Source organism: Eptatretus burgeri, chromosome 13, assembly GCF_056783735.1.
Source record: "Eptatretus burgeri isolate ZD-2024b chromosome 13, Ebu_testis_v1, whole genome shotgun sequence".
Lineage (NCBI taxonomy): Eukaryota > Metazoa > Chordata > Myxini > Myxiniformes > Myxinidae > Eptatretus > Eptatretus burgeri.
In genome coordinates, this window is record NC_140973.1 from 83,158,849 (window position 1) to 83,181,348 (window position 22,500).

Consider the following 22,500-nt stretch of genomic DNA (forward strand, 5'->3'; position numbering starts at 1 on the left):
AGTTTGGCGATCAAGGCAGGATGCCAAACTGTATCATAAGCTCGTTATATATCGAAAGAGACGGCTCTGATCTCACGTCTGATATTGAGGGCCTCCATCCATTGTTGGGAGAGTAGAAGCAGCATGTCCAAGGGCGAGTGACCAAGTCTGAATGTGGAAATCTTCAATCTGCAGTTCCTATAGAAAGTCTACACATCCTTTCAAAAATTTCACCTTTTGTTCCCCTTCACCTGGAATTCAATTTAATCAAGTCAGATTTTTTTTTCCCACCTTCATTTACACATCGTAACCTCAAACTTCCAAATGAAAAACAAATTCTACAACTTTCAGAAAATAATCAAAAATACGAAACTAGAATATCTTGGTTGGATAAGTATCCACACCCTTGAGTTAATACATGGTGGAAGCACCTTTGACAGAAATTACAGTTGTGAGTCTGTAGTGATACAGAGAGATGGGGCCAAAAACAGGTCTCTACCAACTTTGCACACCTTGATTGGGTAATATTTCCCCATTCTTCTGAACAAAACTGTTCAAACTCCGTCAAGTTACATGGGGAGTGTTGATGGACAGCAATCTTCAAGTCATGCCACAGATTTTCCATTGGACATAGGTCGGGGCTGTGACTGGGCCACTCAAGGACATTTATGTTTTTGTTCCTTAGCCACTCCAGTGTAGCTTTGGCTGTGTGCTTCGGGTCATTGTCATGCTGAAAGGTGAACTTCCGTCCCAATTTCAGCTTTCTTGCAGAGGGCAGCAGGTTTTCGTCTCGGATTTTTCTGTATTTTTCTCCATCCATTTTCCCTTATACCCTGACAAGCGCCCCAGTCCATGCTGATGAGAAACATCCCCATAACATGATGCTGCCACCACCATGCTTCACAGTAGAGATGGTGTTCTTTGGGTGATGTAATGTGTTGGGTTTGCGTCAAACATAACGGTTTGTATTTTGGCCAAAAAGTTCCATTTTAGTTTTGTCAGACCACAAAACGTTTTGCCGCATGGTTTCGGAATCTCTGGAGTGCTTTTTGCAAACCTCAAACAGGACTCAAGATTGCCTTTCCACAACTTTATCCCGGAGGTTTTTTGAAAGCTCCTTGGGTCTCATTGTTGAGTCTTTGCTGTGAAATGCACTACCCAGCAGAGGAAACAGACAGGAACAGCTGATTACCTCCACCACCGAAGGTGAAGGAGGTTATGTTTTCACCCCTTTCTGTCTGTTTGTGTACACAATATCTCAAAAAGTTGTGGACAGTTTTAGTGTGTAACATGCAGGAACTGATTCGATTTTGGTGAAGATGCAGATCCGCATCCGACTACTAGAATTTATAAAGTGATTCTTCACCTTTGAGAGATGGGGCCAAAAACGATAATATAGCAGAATATTTCAAAAAGTTGTGGACGGATTCACATGAAGCTTGGTGGACATGTTGGTGTGTGACAGCGAAGAATTGATTCAATTTTGGAGAAGATCTGGATCTAGATCCGGATCTAATAATTTTATTTTAGTGATTCTCCACCATCGAGAAAAATGGCCAAAAACGATATAGTACTGTGTCGCATGATATTTCAAAAATGTATTAGGTCCGATATGTTCTCATCGACCAGATATTATGTGGCAGAGGTATGCGCTCCACTGAGTGCCTTCTAGATTTATTCTGCAGAATCACTACAATTTAAAACAGGTGGTGGCCACTTAACTTGGTGCGTGATTTTGAAGGTGATTGGTTACACCTGAGATAATTACCCTCGCCGAAGGGGAGGGTATTGCATTTGGGTCCATTTGTTTGTTACTTGCAAAATCGAAGATTTTTCAAGTGTATCGGTCAGTCGATTTCGTTATTCTGTCTGTCTGTCACCGACAGGTCACAATTCTAAACTGATCGTCATGAATGAAACATTACCAAGCTGGAGAGGTAGTCTCAACTGAGAAGCCGATTGATGTTGAGGTCAAAGGTCTTTGTTTGTTTGTACACAAAGAACTTTCATGTTTTTCTCCGCAACCGCTTGTCGAATTGAGACAAAATTTTCACCATTGGTGCTACTATGCATGTAGAATATTATATTGATAATTATGACGTCATTGGACATGTGGTGTGGCAGCCATGTTGGAAAAACATAAAAACTTTGGACCTCTGTATCTGTGAAACCGCACCAAGGAAAAAAAATGAAACTTGGCACATAGCAAGTACTCCTCATGGGGAATGAGTGCGTTTTTTTATGACATCATAGGTGCCTTTGTTATGACGTCATAATTGCATAACGTGAGATCCGTTAAGTATGAACATTTTTGAGGGCCATCTAGGGATAAAATGGCCAACAAATACTTTTTGACGTCATCGGTCATGTGATTCGGCAGCCATGTTGGTTTTATTTTTGTGTTTTTTGTAAACTTCAAAAATCTTCTTCTCTGAAATGGCTGAATCTATCGTCACTGCCAGCAGTTATAAAGTGGCAGTTCTAATAATGTCTCATTAATTACGTAACACACCAGTACACAAACGTCACAGAAAATACACCACACAAAACTACACAAACACCACAGAAAACACCACACGAAACAAGTCCTGGCAAGCATCTGCAATCTCGAATTGCTCTTTTTCTTGTTTGCAATTGCAATTATAAGAGGAGGGGGGGGGAGGTGGACATTTATCCAACCAAGATATTCTAGTTTTGTATTTTTAATTAATTTTCTTAAATTTGTATAATTTGTTTTTCACTTGGAAGTTGTGGGTTACGATGTGAAAATAAAAGTGTAAAATGTCTGATTTAAAGTAATTTAATTCCAGGCTTTAAGGCAACAAAAGGTGAAAAATTTGAAAATGGGGTGTAAACTTTCTATAGGCACTGTTTGTACTATATGCCTGGTGTGGGCATAATGGTTAGAGTGGTGGGTTTGGGATCCTAGGATCCTGAGTTCAAATCTCCTTTTGCTGTTGAATTAATACCAGGTGGGGTTGACTCTGCCTGTCATCCTTCCGAGGTCGGCAAAATGAGTACCAGCTTGCTGGTATCCTGTGTCAGAGTGGTGACCCGTCTAGGGTTGTACCAAATAGCCAAGGAGATTGCTTCAGCAGCACCAACGCTCTGCACAGAGTATGGTCCCGATGGCTGGATGGATGTTTGTACTTTAGGTTTGTTAATGAGTATAAGTGTTAATGTTCAATATCGGTACTTTATTATTTTGTTTTTCTTCCATCCTCCTTCTCCTCCTGCAAATTACTGTTTAAATGATGAATAAATAAAGCACTGGTTTTACCTACTCCAATAATATAGTTAGCAAGATAACTTTGATGATACCGGAGGTCAGGTGGATTAAAAAGTGGTCAGCATATGGTTAGCAGTACTTGTGTAGCGGCGTTTGATGATCGGAGTCCAGGATGTGCAGGCTTTGTCGTGTGAAGTCAGAAAGCTCGAACATCATCTTCACCAAGTCCCTGCTGCCCTGCGTGCATGCAAGGTGCACCGGTGTGGACCCATCTGACTGCACACACAAAAACATTTCCTTGTACACATCGGGAAAGGTGTTCGCATATCTGAAAGGTGGTAAGTATTTATATTGGAGTTGGATCGTTAATGAACACAAATTTAAAGGAAAATTATACATTATAGATAATGTTCAAATGGTATGACGATTGATTGATTATTTTGCATTGACGTTATACTCATGGTGGATTGTTACTTGGATCACATTTAGAATCAGCACGTTGGAAGACACCAGTGAACTTTAATGTGGATTACAAGGGCTTTATTTGACAATGGACAAATACAGAATGAAGAGGGATTTGAACATGGGATCTGAGCATCCATGAGTCCTTGGTTCAGATGAACACAAAACAGGCTGACCGATTATAATCAGTTGTATTTTCCTTTTAATGAATACAGAATTTAATGAATACAGAATTAATGAATAATGAATACAGAAATGAAAACAAATACAGGATCAAAACATTGTATTTTCCTTTTAATGTAACGATTATGACATTAAAAGGAAAATACAATGTTCAACAAGCAGACCGTATGTATACCTGGAATTAAAAATGTAACAAGGCAATTTGATCATCCGTACTGCAATTAACAGACCGGTGTTTGTCGTGCTACTCCTCCTACAGTTCTGGCCCGGTTCCACCCAGACTTGCTACATAGGATCAGCATGACACTAATTTATGTAGAGGGGTGTTTTATCTTTGCCAGTGGTCTTGGTGGTTGGGGGGGGGTGAGGGGAGGAAGAGGGGGTGGGACGCAAATTCTCTATGTAAATGTTTTTCGTGTCACACCACCTCTAGGTGGAGGAGGGTATTACAAGTCTCCACCATTTACAGCGTGTACAGTATTCCTGTCCAGTAAGGTACTTTGAATAGTCCAGCAGCATAGTCTGATATTTCAGATCAATTGTTCAAATTTGCATAAAAGCACCAAAATTGGTACATATGTTGACTAAGGGATTCTCAACAAATCTGGATATGGAGCCACTCGAGATTTTGCCTTGGTCAGCCACTTTGATGCAAATTTGAACAATTGGTTTGCTCTGCTGCAGTACGAGAAGTACACAAACGTAACATGGGTTTGTTTGGTTTTGCCAATACAGAGCTGTCAGTTGCCTATACACCACCCAAATAAAGGTATGTCAGAAGAATGTGTTGCATGCTTGGAACAAGATCACTCGTAAAGGGGGGGGGGGAGGGGGGGTATGTTGCTCGTGTAGATAATTTTGTGGAGCTTCATAATCTGGAACACATTGGGTATATTTTTGGAGTCAATTCTTTCATCGGTTTTAAACATTTACTTATTATTTTCAATGCATTTGTTTTATTAATTTGAACATCTGATTGTCATCATCAGCTTAGAGAGAGAATTGCTGATCATCTGTGGTCGTTGTGCTGGGAATTTTTCGAGATAGCCAAGAAGTTGTAATTTTGTCCTGCCATAATCATAATTCAATTTTCAATTTGTCACAGATACTTCACGAGTGACAGTGAGGTGGTGTAGTGTGTGTGTGAGTGTGTATATGTGTGTGTGTGTGTGTCAGTGCGTCTCCTCCATAAATCCAAACCATAAAACCTAGCTGTCTGGAACTTTGCATGCCTACTAAAGGAACTCCATGAAAGTGCAAGAGTTAAATTTGGTGTTTGAGTTAATTAAAACACCCCTTCTGAAGCTAATTAACGGCCTTCTTTAATTATATCCTTTATCAGTCAATCCTCGGCCACACCTCTCTCTCTCTCCTCTCTCTCCTCTCTCTCCTCTCTCTCCTCTCTCTCCTCTCTCTGGTCTTAAGGCGTTTCCTGGGTTACCTCGCCGGGGTCTGAAGCCGCCATGTTTTTTGCCTGCTCTACCATGCCTCAACTTGAAACAGGCCACAACAATTTCTTAACAATAAAGTTTTTTTTCACTTTCCTCACTCATATTATCGAATACCTGTTAGTAGGATGAATATAATGATTCTGGCTCACTTTCCCCCATGTTAATGAATGGGGGATTCTCAGCGATTCATTTTTTTTTCCCTAAAAAATAAACCTTTTATCCCAACCTGTTGAATTCTCTGTTGTTGAAATATCTAAAACATGTAAGTGAATGGAGATTTTAACAGCCTCCCCTTTTAGCCTAGGAGCACTTTTTTTTTCAAATAACCAATGCATATTGTTTAGCTCACTCATTGAACCTATAAAGATTTGTTCATTCTCAAATTCCTTCAATAGTTTAATTTTCTTTGCACAATAATCCCCATCTAAAATATTTTAAAATAAAACATTTGAATCTTTATATTTTTCAAGATACCCCTTTTGTGTCATTATGAAATGATATACTTCTCTCAATGCTCTCATCTGATGACTTCCTGAGTTGCATATCATTTTGAGATTGTAGTAAATTATTTTTCCATTGTTCAATTGATAACCATCAAAGTTTTCAGTCCCTTCAAGGATATTTTTTTTCTTTACATCCTCTAACTTCCTAGTTTTTAAATTGATTCGCTTATTTGTTTTATTTACCTTTGTTTAGTTATTTTTTTCAATAAGACATTTGATATTGTTCACATTCATTATGTTTTCCATTAATATACCAAGACTGAGATTTTCTCCACTCTTTCGTTTGATTAATACTTGGTTCAACCATTTATATATTATGAAAAAGGTGGCGGAAGCCCTTAAAAACCCCAACCCATATTCTATTTAGTTAAAACTTGTATCCATATGGAACACAATGTATTCTATACACTCTATCATACAATATCCATATGGAACACAATCTATTCCATTATTTAAAATAAATCTCTTAGCATCAAAGGCTCCTAATGCCTTTTTATTTACTTCTTCACTATTAATGTTATGTTTATAACTTCTTATTGTATTCATTTTCCTATATTCTTCTTTCTTATTCATCAAACAATTATAATAATTTCTAAAAGTTATTGATTTCTTTATTACATATTTCTTTATTCCCTTTAACCTTTTATCAATCTGATCACCATACTTAGAAGCATATGCCTTTGCTCTCAATCCAATAAACTCACTCATTACTTTTCCACCCAACTCATCCTTAAACTCACCAATAAACTTTTCATTCTTTTCTGAAATAACTCACTCTTCTTACTAAAATTACTTGTATCATATACTCCAATCCTTTTCTTCATATATCTTTATAAACATCATCAGTTTCTATATCTAGAATAAAACTCAGTGTCCATATACAACAATGAAACATCTTCACCATAGTCTTTGTTTAAGTCATGACACAAATAATCATACATCAATATCTTTGAAAAATCAAGAACTGCTGTTCGAATATAAATTGGTTTATCCATTACAATACTTTCCTTTTCCATATGAATAGCAGAAAAGTTTTCTGAAAAAAACCTCTTCTCTCTCAAAACTTGGTTTATTTATCAATCTAGAAGCTTCTTTCCAAGATGTTGCAAATCTAATGTTTTGCCTGTTCCTAACATCTTCCATAGTCTTTGTCATTGTCATATTTTCCATAGTCATAGTTGTCAGGTCAGGTTAGATCTGTGACCTGCTACAGGTACCATGTAAACCTGTACTAACCTGTTCCATGGTCGGGTTGTCGGTGACTAAACCATCTCCCCCACCAGGTTTTCTGGTGAGGAGTGTGTTTGGATATGGACACCCAGCAGGATTAAAAACAAAACCTGTCGAAGGGCGGAGGAGCTCCTTGTGAGCCAACGGCCATCCATATCTAGTGCCCAACTGTGTCTGCGGACGTCCTCCTGCAGTCGGGTTACTTTTTATGAGGAGGTTGGTGGCAGGATTTGCACTCCGGCCACCGTAAAACCCTTCATTCCGCAAATCACAAAAATGCAAAGAAATCTGAAAACCCACTCCATGGGAGTACCTCCTGTGCAGCTTCCCTTCGCAGGGCAGCTCACCGGATGACGGGATTGGGGCAATGTCTTCGGGACCCCCCAATCTTTGATGAGAGGAGGGAAACCACGGGGTAACATCCCTTGGTCAGATTGCGGGAAAGTGTGTCGGAGTGGTGCTGAGGTGTCGTCCATCAGACGGCGGTCTCCTTGGGTTAACCTGAGGCGGTCCCTTTGGGTGGGTGCCTGGAATGTCCTATCCCTAAGAGAGGATGATCACCTGTCTCTGTTATCATCTGAGCTCAAGCGTTTGGACATCGGTATTGCAGCTCTCTCAGAGGTTCAGAGACCGGATTGCGGCGAGATAATGGTGTGTGGTTACACCTACTATTGGTCTGGTTCGCTCTGATGGTTACAATACCCAAGGAGTTACTGGAGCTGTGTCCAATAAGCTGACCCCAATGATAATTGAGGTAACACCGGTCAACGAGCGTATTATGAGATTAAGGATTCGTCACTCCTTAGGTGTCATTTCCCTGGTCTCTGTTTATGCTCTGACTGAGGCGAGTGATCTCACAGTGAAGGATGCATTATACGCCACGCTCGAGTCTGTGGTTGATCAGTGCCCCAGACGAGATACACTTCTAGTCTTGGGGGATTTCAATGCATCGACTGGAACTGATAGGAATGGTTATTAGGTGTGTGTTGGTCCCCATGAATCAGGAACTATGAACGAAAATAGCACTAAGTTCCTTGACTTTGCAAGAAGTCATGGACTTAGGGTGGCTGGTTCATGGTTTCATCGCCCACAAGCTCATCGCTGGACTTGGTATTCCAACACTGGCGGTGGGGCAAAGGAGATTGACCATGTCCTCATTGACAGTCATTGGAGGATGATCCAGAACTGCAGGGTCCACCGGAGTGCTCAGTTCCTCAATACTGACCACAGGCTTGTTGTATCAACTCGAAAGCTGCACCTTAAATCCTGGAGAATGGTACCATCCCAGCCTAGGCTGGATGTTGGCAAGCTCAAGGATGAGAGGGGAGCTGATGAGTTTGCGAACAGGCTGAGTGGACACTTGGGGGGTCTGGGTGCTTTGGGGGTCCTGAAGAGTTGTGGAGTGCCTTCAAGACCACAGTCCTTGATGTTGCCGGTGGATGTCTTGGAACTGACCGCAGGGCAAAGAAGAATTATTGTCTCTCAAGGGACACTGGATACCATTGAGCAGAGTCGCAGGGCCCGGCTGAATGGCAGAGCTGAGCTGTTCAGGGAGCTGAGGCGTAAAACTGTACGTGCACCAAGGGTGGACAAGGAGGCCTATGTGCAAGGAATCTGTGAGGGGGTAGAGCATCAACTGTGGACAGGTGATTCTCATCCCGCTTGCAGGGGAATTCGCGCATTGCATTCATCCAAGCCCATCCCTCGTAGCACTGCAGTAAGAGCAGAGAGTGGTAGGCTCTTGACAGAGGAGTCTAAAGTGAAGGCCAGCTGGGCCGGTTACTTTGAGCGGTTGTACCAGGCTCATCCCCCAGCTGTCGAGTTGGACATCAAGGGTGTTACAATCCCTGTTGCTGACCCTCAAATCAACTGTGGTCCACCTTCGCTTGTGGAAACATGGGCTGCGGTGAACCAGTTGAAACGGGGCAAAGCTCCAGGGATCTGTGGCATCCATGCTGAACTTCTCAAGGCTGGTGGAAATGCTGCACTCGTGTCGTTGCATGCAGTTTTGTGCTCTGCCTGGAACACAGGCATCATCCCAACTGATTGGAAGAGGGGCCTTGTTGTTCCTTTCTGGAAAGGGAAGGGTGATCGCCAAGACTGCAACAATTACCGAGGGGTGAGGCTGCTCCCAGTGCTGGGCAAGGTCTTTGCTCGGATAATTCTTGACAGGGTTCGCCACCATCTGCTTGAGCACCAGCGTCCAGAGCAGTCAGGCTTTACACCAAAGAGGTCAACGATTGACCGTGTCCTTGCTCTTCGTGTCCTTACCGAACGCAGACGAGAGTTTCGGCAGGGGCTGCTAGCAGCCTATGTTAATCTCTGTAAAGCATTTGATTCAGTGAATCGGGATGTCCGCTGGAGGATTCTTGGTCTTCGTGAGGTGCCACCAAAACTGATCGATCTGATGTCTGAACTCTACTCTGGTACTGAGAGTGCTGTGAAGTGTGGTGGTACCACCTCTGACTTATTTCCAGTTGCTACTGGAGTTCGTCAGGGGTGTGTACTGGCCCCCACACTTTTCAGCACTTGTATGGACTGCATTTTAGGGAGGATGTCGCAGAGATCAAGCTGCGGTGCATCGTTTGGGAATGTCAAGATCTCGGACCTTGATTTTACAGATGATGGAGTCATCTTTGCGGAGACCCTAGATATCCTTTTGGGGGCCCTCGACGTGCTGAATGAGGAGTCGCAGCTGCTGGGATTACAGGTTTTTTGGGTCAAAACTAAGATCCAGGCTTTCGGTGACATCTTGGATGCTGCTGTCGTGTTTGTGTCTGTTTGTGGTGAGGATGTTGAGGTCGTGGAGAGATTCACTTACATTGCCAGTGATATTCATGTCTCTGCTGGCTGTGAGTCAGAGGTCAATAGACGTCTGGGTCGGGCCTGGGTAGTCATGGATTCACTGGATCATGGGGTGTGGCGCTGCCGGTATCTGTGCGGGAGGATGAAATTCCAAGTCTTCAGGTCCTTGGTACTTCCATTCTATGCTCTATGGATACGAGACTTGGACTGTGACCAAGGATCTGAGACGGAGACTGAATTCCTTTGGTACCAGGTCTCTTTGGAGAATCCTTGGCTATTGCTGGTCGGATTTTGTGTCCAACAAGCGGTTGCTGAGAGAGACTCGGATGAGATTTGTTACCTGCATAGTCCGTGAGCGTCAGTTGCGGCTGTATGGACATGTGGCTCGTTTTCCTGATGCTGATCCTGCTCACCAGATTCTCTCAGCGAGGGAGTCTCATGAGTGGAGGAGGCCAGTGGGCTGACCACGTGCCTCGTGGTTGCAGCAGGTAGACCATCATCTTAAGGAGATGGGGATGGGCCTGGCGTCTGCCTGGCGGATGGCCAGACGGAGGCCCCTGGAGTACCAGCGGAAAGTGGATGCAGCGACGCGCTGTTCTGGCACATGCTCCCATACCTGACCTGACCTGACCATAGTCTTTCCAAATACAGCATTATTCAATAATTTATGAAAGTCCTTCTCAAAATCTGTTTCTGCTTTTTGTATTAAAATCAATATAATCCTTTAACCATGGACTTTGTTTAAATTTCAAAATCCTATGAATTTTCCTCACTCTCAAACCAGCAGATAAATATTGTCTCAAGTTTCTTTGATGGAAAACATATCTTTCTTTATCATTTAATGTCATAAGTAGTTTTTCTGAAGATTTACCTTTTATGTTAAATGACTGTTGGTAATCGCCGAACCATTTTTTTCTTGGACTTTCTTTCTCACATGCAAAAGGAAGGTCGTTATGCTTATTATGAAGATCACTCGGGTACCTCAAATCAACTTCAAAATAATAACTTTCTTCTTCCTCATTCAATTCCTCTTGAGAAGAAATAACAATATTCATCAAAGCCTTTTCATAATCCTTTTCTTCCACCCACTCTAATTTACCATAAGGCAGAGATTGAGACATTGCCCATCCATACAAATTATTAGCATCAAAATACATCAAATAATTACTATCTTTTTCACTATCATAATTTGGAAGATATTTATTATTTGCTTTGGCATATCTTTCTGAACATACTTGTGATATTCCACCTCTCTTAGACTTCTCAATCATCAAAAGCTTATCTACATCACTGATTTAATCTATATCTTGTTTTGTCATTTTCAACATTGCACTCCAAGCTAAACCAGGAGCTGTGAAATAGTGGGTAGAATCTAATCCATAACAATTTTTATTACGACAGAGTGATCTAAAAGCTTCAAACACATCAGCTAACAATAAAACATCTGTTTTTAGATATAAATCGTGATATTCTCCAAGGTTCTTCATCTTCAATATTTTCCAAATTTCTTGTGCGTGTTTATATTCCTTATCACTTATCTCTACTTCATAAAGGATATGATAGAAACTTTCTTTAAATCTCATAAATGAATCCATATAATCTTCTTCTTCTTCTTCTTTCGGCTGCTCCCGTTAGGGGTCGCCACAGCGGATCATCCGTATGATCCGCATAGTGATTTGGCACATGTTTTACGCCGGATGCCATTCCTGACGCAACCCTGGTCGCCTCTTATGACACAGGGATATGGTACACCTATTTTAACCGGGGTATACACCGGCCCAGTATACTGGTACTCATTTTCGCCGACCTCGGAAGGATGACAGGCTGAGTCAACCCCCTGGTGTATTAATTCAGTGGCCCAACGGGGCTTGAACTCAGGACCTTTTGGATCCCAAGCCGCTGCCCTAACCACTGCGCCAAAACCAGGCTTAAATGAATCCATATAATCATAAGGATAAATTCCCTTACTTGTAACAATTTTCTCTTTACTTTGAATTCTCTCTTTAATCTGAATTCCCTCTTTCGTTAGAATTCTCTCTTTAATCAGAATTTCCTCTATAATCACAATTTCCTCTTAAGTTAGAATTTCATTCATTGTTCGAATTTTCTTTGTAATTTGAATTTCATCTTCAGTTAGAATTTCTTCATTAATTTCCTCATTAATTAGAATCTCCTCTTTACTTTGAATTCTCTCTTTAATCTGAATATCCTCTTTACTTAGAATTTCCTCTTTTGTAAAGAATGAATTAAGATTTGGAAAAGAGCCCGTGGAGCTTAGATTTGATGTTAGGTCGGCTAGTGGTGTTCCCATAAACTTGTAAGAATGTAGAAACCTAATAAGAGTTAAAGGTTTTGTGAATATCATTTTTGTAAATGAAATATACTTTTGACTTGTGTTTGTCATGGCAGGAATATTCCCTGGTGTTTTTGAAAGTTCATTTATAAATAGATGTGAATCATAGTTGGCGCTGTTGTGAAGAAAGACTGGAATAAAAGAAGGAAATTTATAATTAAGTTTACAACAGGAATGAGTGGGACCTCTATATTTACCAGTAAGATGACAATGATCCCTAACTTTGACCTCTCCCTCAATTTCCTCCTCACAAATATGGCAGATATTGTTCTTTCTAAATTCTAATTTTTCTTCTTCGGTTAATTTCATCGGTTCATTTGTTTCTTTCATTAATTTAGTTAGTCTTACACAATCCTTTTCTAATCGTTTTACAAACTCTTGTGAAGCTTTTTTTCCACTATAATGTTCAAGTTTATTATACTTTTCTCCAACAGATGATTTGATATAATAACAGAAACCACAAGGAAAATGTTTTTGATATTTATTTGTATATGATTCTTTTGGATTTGGAGAAGCAGTATTTATCTTTTTAAGGATACATTCAAAGTCAGCGTATATCTCAAATGGGTGCATGATAGATTTATTATAATCTTCAAAAGAAATCTTTTCAGCAGGTTTAGGCATTGTAATTACAACTGATTTATGATTACTACAATATTTTGAATGTTGTTCCAATCGTTCTTTTCTTTGAAAAAAATTAAGACATCGCTGACAAGGATATATTTTGTTTGCTGTTCTGAATACCTGAGAAGAGATTAATCTTGATAAATTATTGATGTATGTATAATGTGAATTCTTTCCAACACTAAAACTTAAAAGATCAATGTGTGTTTCTTCATTTTTATCGTTGTTTGAAATCTTTAATACCTGAACTTTATTCTCTCTAGTTAATCCATATACATTAATCGAAAGATTTTTTTTTCTCAAATTTAGGAATATTTGTTAGTGGCATTGGGAATTTAAAATCTTGAATGTCCAAGGTATTCTCATATTTCATATATTGTTTTACTCTTTCTGAATAACAATTTGGTGGATGTAAGTGAGCAAGAACAGACCAGAGAAAACATTTATTATCATTGTTCTTAATATTAACAACTGCCTTCTTTTGTATCATTTCCTTTGGTAATTCAATATAAGAAGAAGCTTTAAGAGAGTCTGATTTTAGAATATGTATATCTAAAGAGATGATTTTTTTAATATCAAATCCACTTCCTACCACTGTATTATCAACATCCTCCTCTTGTCTTGATAGTTCTTCATAAACCCCACTATTCAGAAAATCTTGAAATTATGTTATAAAATGAAGATCTGTTCTCATATAAGGAGTTTGTTCTTCATCTTGTCTTTTCATATTCATTTTCATTACAATATAAAACTTTAAAGTTTTCATTTCTTTTAATGTCTTTTTAATAACTTTTTCAACATCAGGTTTCACTATTTCAATTGATTCAGCAATTGATGATCGACCGGGTTCTCCAAATTAAAAAATCCTTATCTTAATATGATTCTTAAAAGCTCCATCAGTGTTTTCAATATAATAGTCTCCCTTAACTTTAAACTCATTCTTCTTGTGTTTTTGTGATTGAGGATGAACTATTGTGACAAATTTAGGAATTTTCCTGCGTGTGATAGAGAAGGATTAAACACAGAGTAAAAAGCCTATAAACAATGTATATTCTGTGATTATCTTCTAAATAATGACAATAAAAAATATAAAAACGAAAATAATTCTTTTAGATTTACACCAAAAATGAAATACTTTACAAGATTGATTGGTGAAATGAATGTAAAGTAGGAGGGTGCTAACACACCTTTCCTTACAATGGAAGAAACTAAACCTATTGAGAAATGTTCAAATAAAAGGATTGTTGTTATATATTATTCACGATTGTCATTTTCAGGGAAATATCAACACAAGATATTGTATAAATAAAATAATGGATTATCTTGAAATTAAACGTGAACTTAGGATAAAATATAGAGTTTCTAAAAAAGCCAATAATAAATTAAATAACCTGTTTTCCAAATATATAAATGAATGATTTTTTTACCCATTTGGGAAAATAAGATAAAATTTAACAATCATAAAAATCTTCCAAATTCATTAAGATGCCTCATAGTTGGTTCAAGCGGATGTGGAAAAACCTGCTTACTTTTGAAGATGCTCCTGACTCCCAACTTTTTAGATTATGATAATTTAATAATTTTCACAAAGTCGAGTTTTCAACCAGAGTATCAACTACTCTCACAAGGTTTTAATGCTGGTCTTCAAAAAGAAGATTTAATCGGTTTATTTAAACTTCAAAAAAACCGAAATGATTACAACATTGAAGATATAATACAACTATTTTGTGATACACAGAGATGTAAAAAGAAATCAAAACCGATAACTTGTATTCTTAGTGATAATACTGATGATATACCGTCTCCCCAAGATTTGGATAAATCAAACAAGAACCTCGAGATTGTTTGATAATTGTGTTAATGAGAGAAACCAAACGGTAATGGACAGCTACTACACAAGAGGGAGACATTCTTCTTGTAATTGTATTTATCTTTGTCAATCATACTTTCAACTTCCCCGTCTTTCCATCAGTAACGATGCTTATACTTTTATTTTATTCAAGTTAAATTCAATAGATATAAACAATTTTTGGAGAGATAATTGTTCTACATTCTGTCGTAAAAAGATATTTGGGGATTACATGAAGCACACGACTGAAAAATATAAATATATTGTTGTGAAACAAGATGAGATATTCATTGATATTTTCCAATAAATAAATGGATGCGAAAGAAAGAACAAGAAGATTTAAGGAACATCAAGAGTTGGTTTCAAAAGTTGTAAAACAACAGGAAGACATAAAGAAGAAACGTAGACAGAAACTAACGGGTGAAGAAGCATTTGAAAGAAAACAAGATAAATTTTGAAAAACACTTTTAAAAACTTCCAAACAAAAAATTATAGATGTTTCCACAGCTCCCACAATAGAATATACTCCTAAAAAACTTCAAATAATAAAATATTTCAGTCAAATCACAGAGGAAGAATGAGAGCATAGAGGAGAATTAGAATATGATGATGAAGGATTATTTCAACAAATGGAAGAGATTAATCACCCCCTGATTATATTGTAAATGCTCTTCAAAACAATGAATATTCAGTGGAATAAAAAACCAAAGCAGAACTCATTCCAACAGAACAACCAGCAATATTTCATCTTGTTCAAGAAAAGGTATTAATATATTATGATGAATTAAGGTTCTTGGGGTCTGCTCAACCCCCTGTTAAACTAACTCCGTGATTAACGTTTCTTCTCACAAAAGATGGAAGACAAGCTTCAACTGTGAGGGATGAATCAAAGTATTTTGATAAACCATTGGATAAGAAAAATAATGATGATAGAGTATATATTGATCTGCTGGACACTCTTAATTATAGTGTTCGTCTTTCTGGTAAAAGTAGGAAGAATGAGAAGGAGAAGCACATTATTCAGGCTTTAAGTATCCTTGGCTCAGGTGTTAGTTTTCTTCCAAATGACCCATCACAATTAGTTAATAGACTGCTATTGTTGTTAGGTAGTAAGAAGGCTGGAAATAACAATTGTTTTTAAAAAGCATCAGCCATTTTAGACCATTTGATGAAAATGAAAATAATTAATAAATATCAATATAAAGACATTTTATCTCCTATTAAATAAGATGAGAAGCACAATCCTTAGTTTTAATTTCACAAGCGACCACACATCTTCATTCCCATACCCACTTCAACTTGACCCAACAAAAGAATATGAGGCATCTTTATTGTCCATGGAAACTTGTAATACCATATTTAATATAACTGAGAAAAATGACAAGTTCAGTTATAATCCGGGAAGTGGATACAAAACGATAACATTCTCACCCGGAACATATGAGATTTCTCAAATATCTTCCGAAATTGCTCGTCTTATGAAAGAACAGGGTGATGAACCAAAAAATATTGTCATAGATATTCAAAAACAAACTTCAAAATCAACGATTAAACATAAAAATAACTTCAAGGTTGATTTCACAATTGATAATTCATTTAGAGAGTTATTGGGTTTCTCCTCAAAAAAGATTGAAACTAATGGGACGTTTTATAGTGAAAATGTCATTCAAATATGCTCAGGAATAAATTCGGTATTAATTCACTGTGATATGATTGATGGTGCTTATAATGATGGAATAAAAACAAATACAATATTTTCATTCGGCGCATACTCAACCCCAATTGGTTATAAATTCAATGTGGAACCCAAAAATTTGGTTTATCTCCCTGTGTCAGGAAAAACCATACACAGGGTTTATTTTAGGATAACCGACCAAGATAATCGTATGATTTCTTTTAATGGAGAAGTTATATCCATCAGAATTCACCTACGTGAAGTTTTCCAATAAATAAATACGATGATTGTGAGGAAACACGAGTTGGGAAAATATAAAATAATTACAGGGGATGGGATCTTCCTTTCCCCATACTACAAGGGTGAAGGTATGTATCTTGGTAGAGGATACTATAAACTTAAGAGACAAAGTGGTGTCGGACATCAATTTAGTGGAGATGGGATAATTCATACTCTAATGGGTATCGCTTCAACTATTCTTAAACATAAAGACCTAATTGGTTCAACTGCTTCTGCTGTGGGAAATGTAGCAGGTGCTGCAAAGAGCATAAAAGATGCAAAAAAGGAATCTCATAAATTACAAGCAATAAAAGAAATTAAGAAAGGCAAAACTCAGTTGTCTCCCCAAGAACGACAGAAAATAATTCAAATACTTGGGTCAGGGTTTCAAAAGATTTCCATCTTTTTTCTGAAATAAATACAAGTATGGAAGCAATTGATAGTATCTATGATTTGGATGATACTATTATCATCTCAAACTCCAATAAAAAAGATTACTTCAAGGTAAATACAATCACTGGAACAACTGGAATGCAAATGGTACAAAAAGTTTTGAAATAAATAATCAACAAACTTATTTGAATCTATCCGAAAGTTTCTTGTTGTGTAAATTTACATTCATTAAGGCTGGGAATAACACAAACGCTACACTCGTAAATGATTTATTCTGGAAAATGTTTGATAGTGTTCGTTTGTGCATTGGAACAAAAGAAGTTGAAGTGGTTGATTATGTCTCTGCTGTATCTGAAATGATGACATTTACACTATATTCATTCAGTGATAGAATGGGAAAGGGGGCTGTCAAAGGTTTTATTTCTGACATATCAACGGGAACAAACACAGACCCTGGATATACTCAAAGGAAAGGAATGTATAATGATGATACAAAACCAGTTAATAGTTTTACTGCGGCAGTTCCTCTTAAAAATATATTTGGATTTTGTGATCATGATAAAGTTCTGTATGGTCTTAAAATTAGATTTCAACTACAAAGGAATGAGAATTAAAATAGATTACTTTTTGGTGTTGCTGGTGCTTTTGGTGATAAAAATAAATTTGTAATTGATGAAATGAGTTGGTATGTTAGTGAATATACTCCTAATCTTGAAACAGAAGTGATGTTGAACAGAAAACTTAACTCAAAGAAACCACTCAGTGTATCCTACCTCAAAAGATGTCAACACGTTAAACTGAACCAAACCACTTACACGTGGAATTTGGGTGTTGTGGAAGGGAAGCCACGATATCTGTGGATCATTTTTTAAAAACCAGATGACGATACTGCTACTGATAAGAATAATGCATTGAGTGATAATGCTAAGGTGAAAAAAAACTTCACGTTTCTCCAGATGGATCATTTTATCCACGAGATAGATTGGAAATTAATTGGGGAAAAAATAATTATGCTGAAGCATACAAGTCTTACCAAAATGTGTGTGAAAGCAATGGAAATAAAGAACCTATTTTGGATATGACAGATTTTAAAAGTCTGTATACAATCTATGCGATTGACCTGAGTACTCAAAAGGAAACTAGAAAGTCAAATTGAGTGGATACTTCCCTATACATTGAAAGAGGAGAGAGTGAAGAAGTTGATTCATATTGTTTGCTTTTGGAAGAAACAGAATTACAGATTAATACAGATAATGGTGTTCTGATTAGTCTCACTCCAATGATAATTAAGGTAACACCGGTCACAGAGCGTATTATGAGACTGAGGATTCGTCACATCTTAGATGTCGTTTCCCTCGTCTCTGTATATGCTCACTCTATATTTGCGAGTTATCTCACTGTGAAGGAGGTATTCTATGTTATGCTCAAGTCCATGGTTGAACAGTGCCCCAGATGAGATACTCTTCTAGTCTTGGGGGATTTCAATGCATCGACTGGCACTGATAGGGATGGTTATGAGACATATGTCGGCCCACATGGATCTGGAACTGTGAACCAGATTAGCACTAAGTTCCTTGACTTTGCAAGAAATTATGGACTTAGGGCGGCTGGTTCATGGTTTCAGCGCCCACAAGCTCATTGAAAAAAAATAATAACAATAATAATTTGGGTGATATAAGGTAACAAGGTAATGATGGATATTTGAAGTATCAGAGAAGAGCACCCAAGAATGGAGGAAACAATGCCAACATCAAAATGAGGAGGAATGGAATGTATGGGGACCAAATAATTGCCAAAAAAAAATCCGGGTGAAAAACACAAATTTCTACAGATCTACCTCACCGACAGCCATGAGGAAGAAGTCACCACAACGGCAGGAATTGTAAGTGGACTGCAGCTGCCCATTGTGGACATCCTGAAGCAGATACTACACAAACACAACAGTCATGTCAAAAACTTGAGGACAGCCATGGATTTTCTTCAACAGACTGGCACACAAGACCTAACTATTGTCGTCAACGAAGACAAGCCCAAAAACCAGCACACCAGACATTTCAATGGTCAGTGTTGCAATGAGATTGCCATTCTCATGTGAAATTAACCATTTAACAAGAGACATTGTTATGAGACAACAGGTTGGTGGACTGAGGCGTATCAATGAGCTGTGCCGGTCATATGCCTCCTGACAGTACCCCTTACTGTTTCTGTTTGACAGTGACACCTACAGTTTGTATCTGAAGAACAACAAACATAAGAAAATCACGCAAAGACAATTCTACTGTTACCACCTAATGCCCAGGCCAGGCAACTACTTTCTGAAGGGCCAAACACCGTTTCAACAGTTCATGTTGGATAAAGGACAAGCGTTACTCTACTCAATTGAATTCCAGAAACGTGGATTTCCTCATGCCCACATCCTACTGTGGCTTTGCAAGGACAGCAAGATTAAGCCAAACCAAAATGACATCATCTCAGCTGAAATACTTGACCAGGAAAAGAGATCCAGAACTTCACTGCATCATATTGGCAATTGGTTTTGGTGCACGGTCCCTGTGGCATCTTCAACAAGAATTGTGTTTGCATGAGGGATGGCAAATGCAGCAAGCGCTTCCCCAGAGAGCTTCTAAAGTTCACTGAATAAGGTAACGATGGATATTTGAAGTATCGGAGAAGAGCACCTAAGGATGGAGGAAACACTGTCAACATCAAAATGAGGAGGAATGAAATGTTTTGTGGACCAAATAATTGACAAATGTGGAAGTAAAATAATGAATTGCATCTTGTGAAATGTGAGCATGGACATATATGGTGATAGAAAGCTCTATGGATCACATGACTATCGCAAAGCACTGGTGTTTCTGTATGGATCATGCTGAAACAAATATTTTTCATGTTGAGATAAATGTTCTTTGTCCACATATTATGCACTCATTTCTATTTTATTTGCTTTCAAATGCTTTTAAACAATATGGAAGTATGGATTCTGTTGTAAAGCATTGGCTGAAGTCACTTTATAAGGAATGGATCGCGTGCGCTGAAATAGAGTTGAGATAAAGATTTAAATTATCTGCAGGATAAAATATGCTTATTAGGTCTCTCACAATGACAAAGTCAGAACTAAATATGTTTGCAGATTGGTGAGTCAATACTGACAGGCCACGAGTGAGTGGAATAGAATCTCTGTTCAAATATACTCTGGTCTTGTTTATTCCATATTACTGTGACATATCTTTTAAAATACATTAATATATTGTTTGCCTTTCCCAATGTTGGGAAAGTGCTCTCCTGAATAAACAAGTAAATGCTCAAAGTGAACATTTCAAACCAGATGACTTTCAAACCATACGGCAACAATAACAAAGAATTTGTAATCCCCATACTGGCCCAAGCTCATCTGGGCCTGGTGAAAGATATTGTTATTAGTTGATGCTTCATTAAAATGAAATATGTACCCCTCTGTATGTTTGTTGCTCCGATAATTTAAAATATACTTGATAATGGATCATTGCATACTGATGGTTGTTCAATAATGAATAGATATAGTGTGTTAGTTAACTGTGTAACAACATGATCTTTTCTTTATTTCACTTGGTTGGCAAGTTAAATTAAAGCTGCTTTGGTTGGTGCCAGTGAGTCAGGCACCGAAGACATTGCAGTCTCATTTACTCTGCTTTCTCATTCAATTGCAAAGTTGTATGAACACAAATCTCATCAACTCTGCCTTCTCATTGTACAGCAAAATTTGTATAAACACAAGTCTCATTGACTCGGCATTCTCATTGTATTTCAATGTTATATCTTATCATAAATATATGTGGAAAAATTACATGTCCAGACCAGGAATCAAAGCCAGGTCCTCTGGAAAAACTGGAAAACCATGCCAGTACTCTGCCATCTGAGCTATCTGAGCTATCTGGGCAACCCACTTGCTGAGCAACACAATTCTTCCATATATACAGGTGCCACTCTCTTTCCCCCCCGTGCTTCCGGGACACTCGCTGCCAACTATCGGAGAAGCTAGGGCCTGCTCTCGAGAGGGTCTGCTCCTATGGTTTTTCAGGTAGAATGTCCAGGTCCAGGTAGAATGACCCGGTTCGAGCAAGACGTGCCAAGGGCGTGGTTCCCCGGTAGTCGAAATTGCATAGTTAATTAGGTAAATTGGTTCTAGACAAAAAGACCCTACATTACGCGGTTGAGATATCGGCGTCCACCATCGGTTCAGCGACCCGCCGGCTCACGGAGTTATCCGAGAGCGACGGCCTACAATTCCGGGGAGTCTGGTGGGAGACGACGTGACCTCCCCCACCTAGTGGTCGCTCTCGCCACCGACCCCCAGCCCACAACAATATCCTGCTCATTTCTAATTAGTTATATCTTATTTAGATTGTAATCCAGGCATCTCATTGTATTTCGATTGTAAAAGAGGCATCTCATTGGACTGCTGAGGCTATGGACTTCTAATCGTGTTGCAAAGCTATATCTTATGTGTGTAAAACAGATGCTCCACCAGCCTGCGATGCTGAATGCTTATCATTGCTTATGTAAATGAAAGTTTCTCTGTGCACACGTGTCCTGGAATAAGGCATGCATTCTTTCGCTGCATTATCTTGTTTATTATGGACTGAATTGTTTTTCTCTTTGCTTTGAAGGACTTCTTGTTGAACAACACTTTCTTTAGTGTGTTGTTGACTTTAGTCTAACAGCCAGATACGTGGGAAGTAGTTAGGCTGCTTGGAGAATAATGGAATTTCCCCTGCATGAATGCTTTTCTCTTGTTGTGCAGTTGGCAGTCCACCTGAGGAGTAGTCAGCAAGTGTGCTTCCATAAGGACACTGCTCAACATGTAGCCAGAGGGGAGGCACCAAAAAACATATTGGTGGAATTCTTCAAGCTGTATCAGACAGACCTGTTTGCTTAGAACCTAATGTGTGCCAACCTCTCCAAATATTGAACTTGGGACAAGTCAAAGAAAATTTGGTCCAGAAAAAAGAAGAGCCAACGTGTTCCAAACAACGATGTCAAGCACTGGGGCATGTCTACAGAGTGAGTCCAAAGGTGGGTGAGTGCTACTACTTGCAACTGCTATTGCATGGAGTGGCTTAGTCCTACCTGTTATGAAGATCTCAAGACTGTTGAAGGGAAGTTGTGTCAATCATTCCAGCAACCCTGTTAAAGGTGAGAACTTCTCCAAAATGACAATTATCTACATCAGGCACTCCTGGAAGCAGCTGCAACCCAGACTCCCTACAGGCTCAGATAACTATTTGCTCTTATTCTGGCAGCCTGTGAACCAAGTGATGCCAAGGCAATGTGGGATGAGCATAAGCATAATCTGTGTGAAGATCTTCTATATAATGCCCAAGTGGAGTTGTACATGCCAGAATTGGAGCTGACATGTTGAATGAGTGTCAGTGTATGATTTAGGACTTGGTGCAGCAGATAGGTGGCAAGGAATGAAGTGAATACAACCTGCCTGAGACAAACA

The 22,500-nt window shown here is 38.7% G+C and overlaps 1 protein-coding gene across 4 annotated transcripts in view; it reads right to left on the reverse strand.

The window, feature by feature from the left end:
* Window positions 1–22,500, reverse strand: part of TRPA1 (transient receptor potential cation channel subfamily A member 1) — a 211,056-nt gene that overhangs the window by 99,314 nt on the left and 89,242 nt on the right. For all 4 annotated transcript variants that reach the window (XM_085853398.1, XM_085853399.1, XM_085853400.1 and 1 more), the window contains one exon: window positions 3,348–3,484. In XM_085853398.1, coding sequence (XP_085709524.1) covers window positions 3,348–3,484 — 137 coding nt within the window. The remainder of the gene's footprint in view (window positions 1–3,347; window positions 3,485–22,500) is intronic.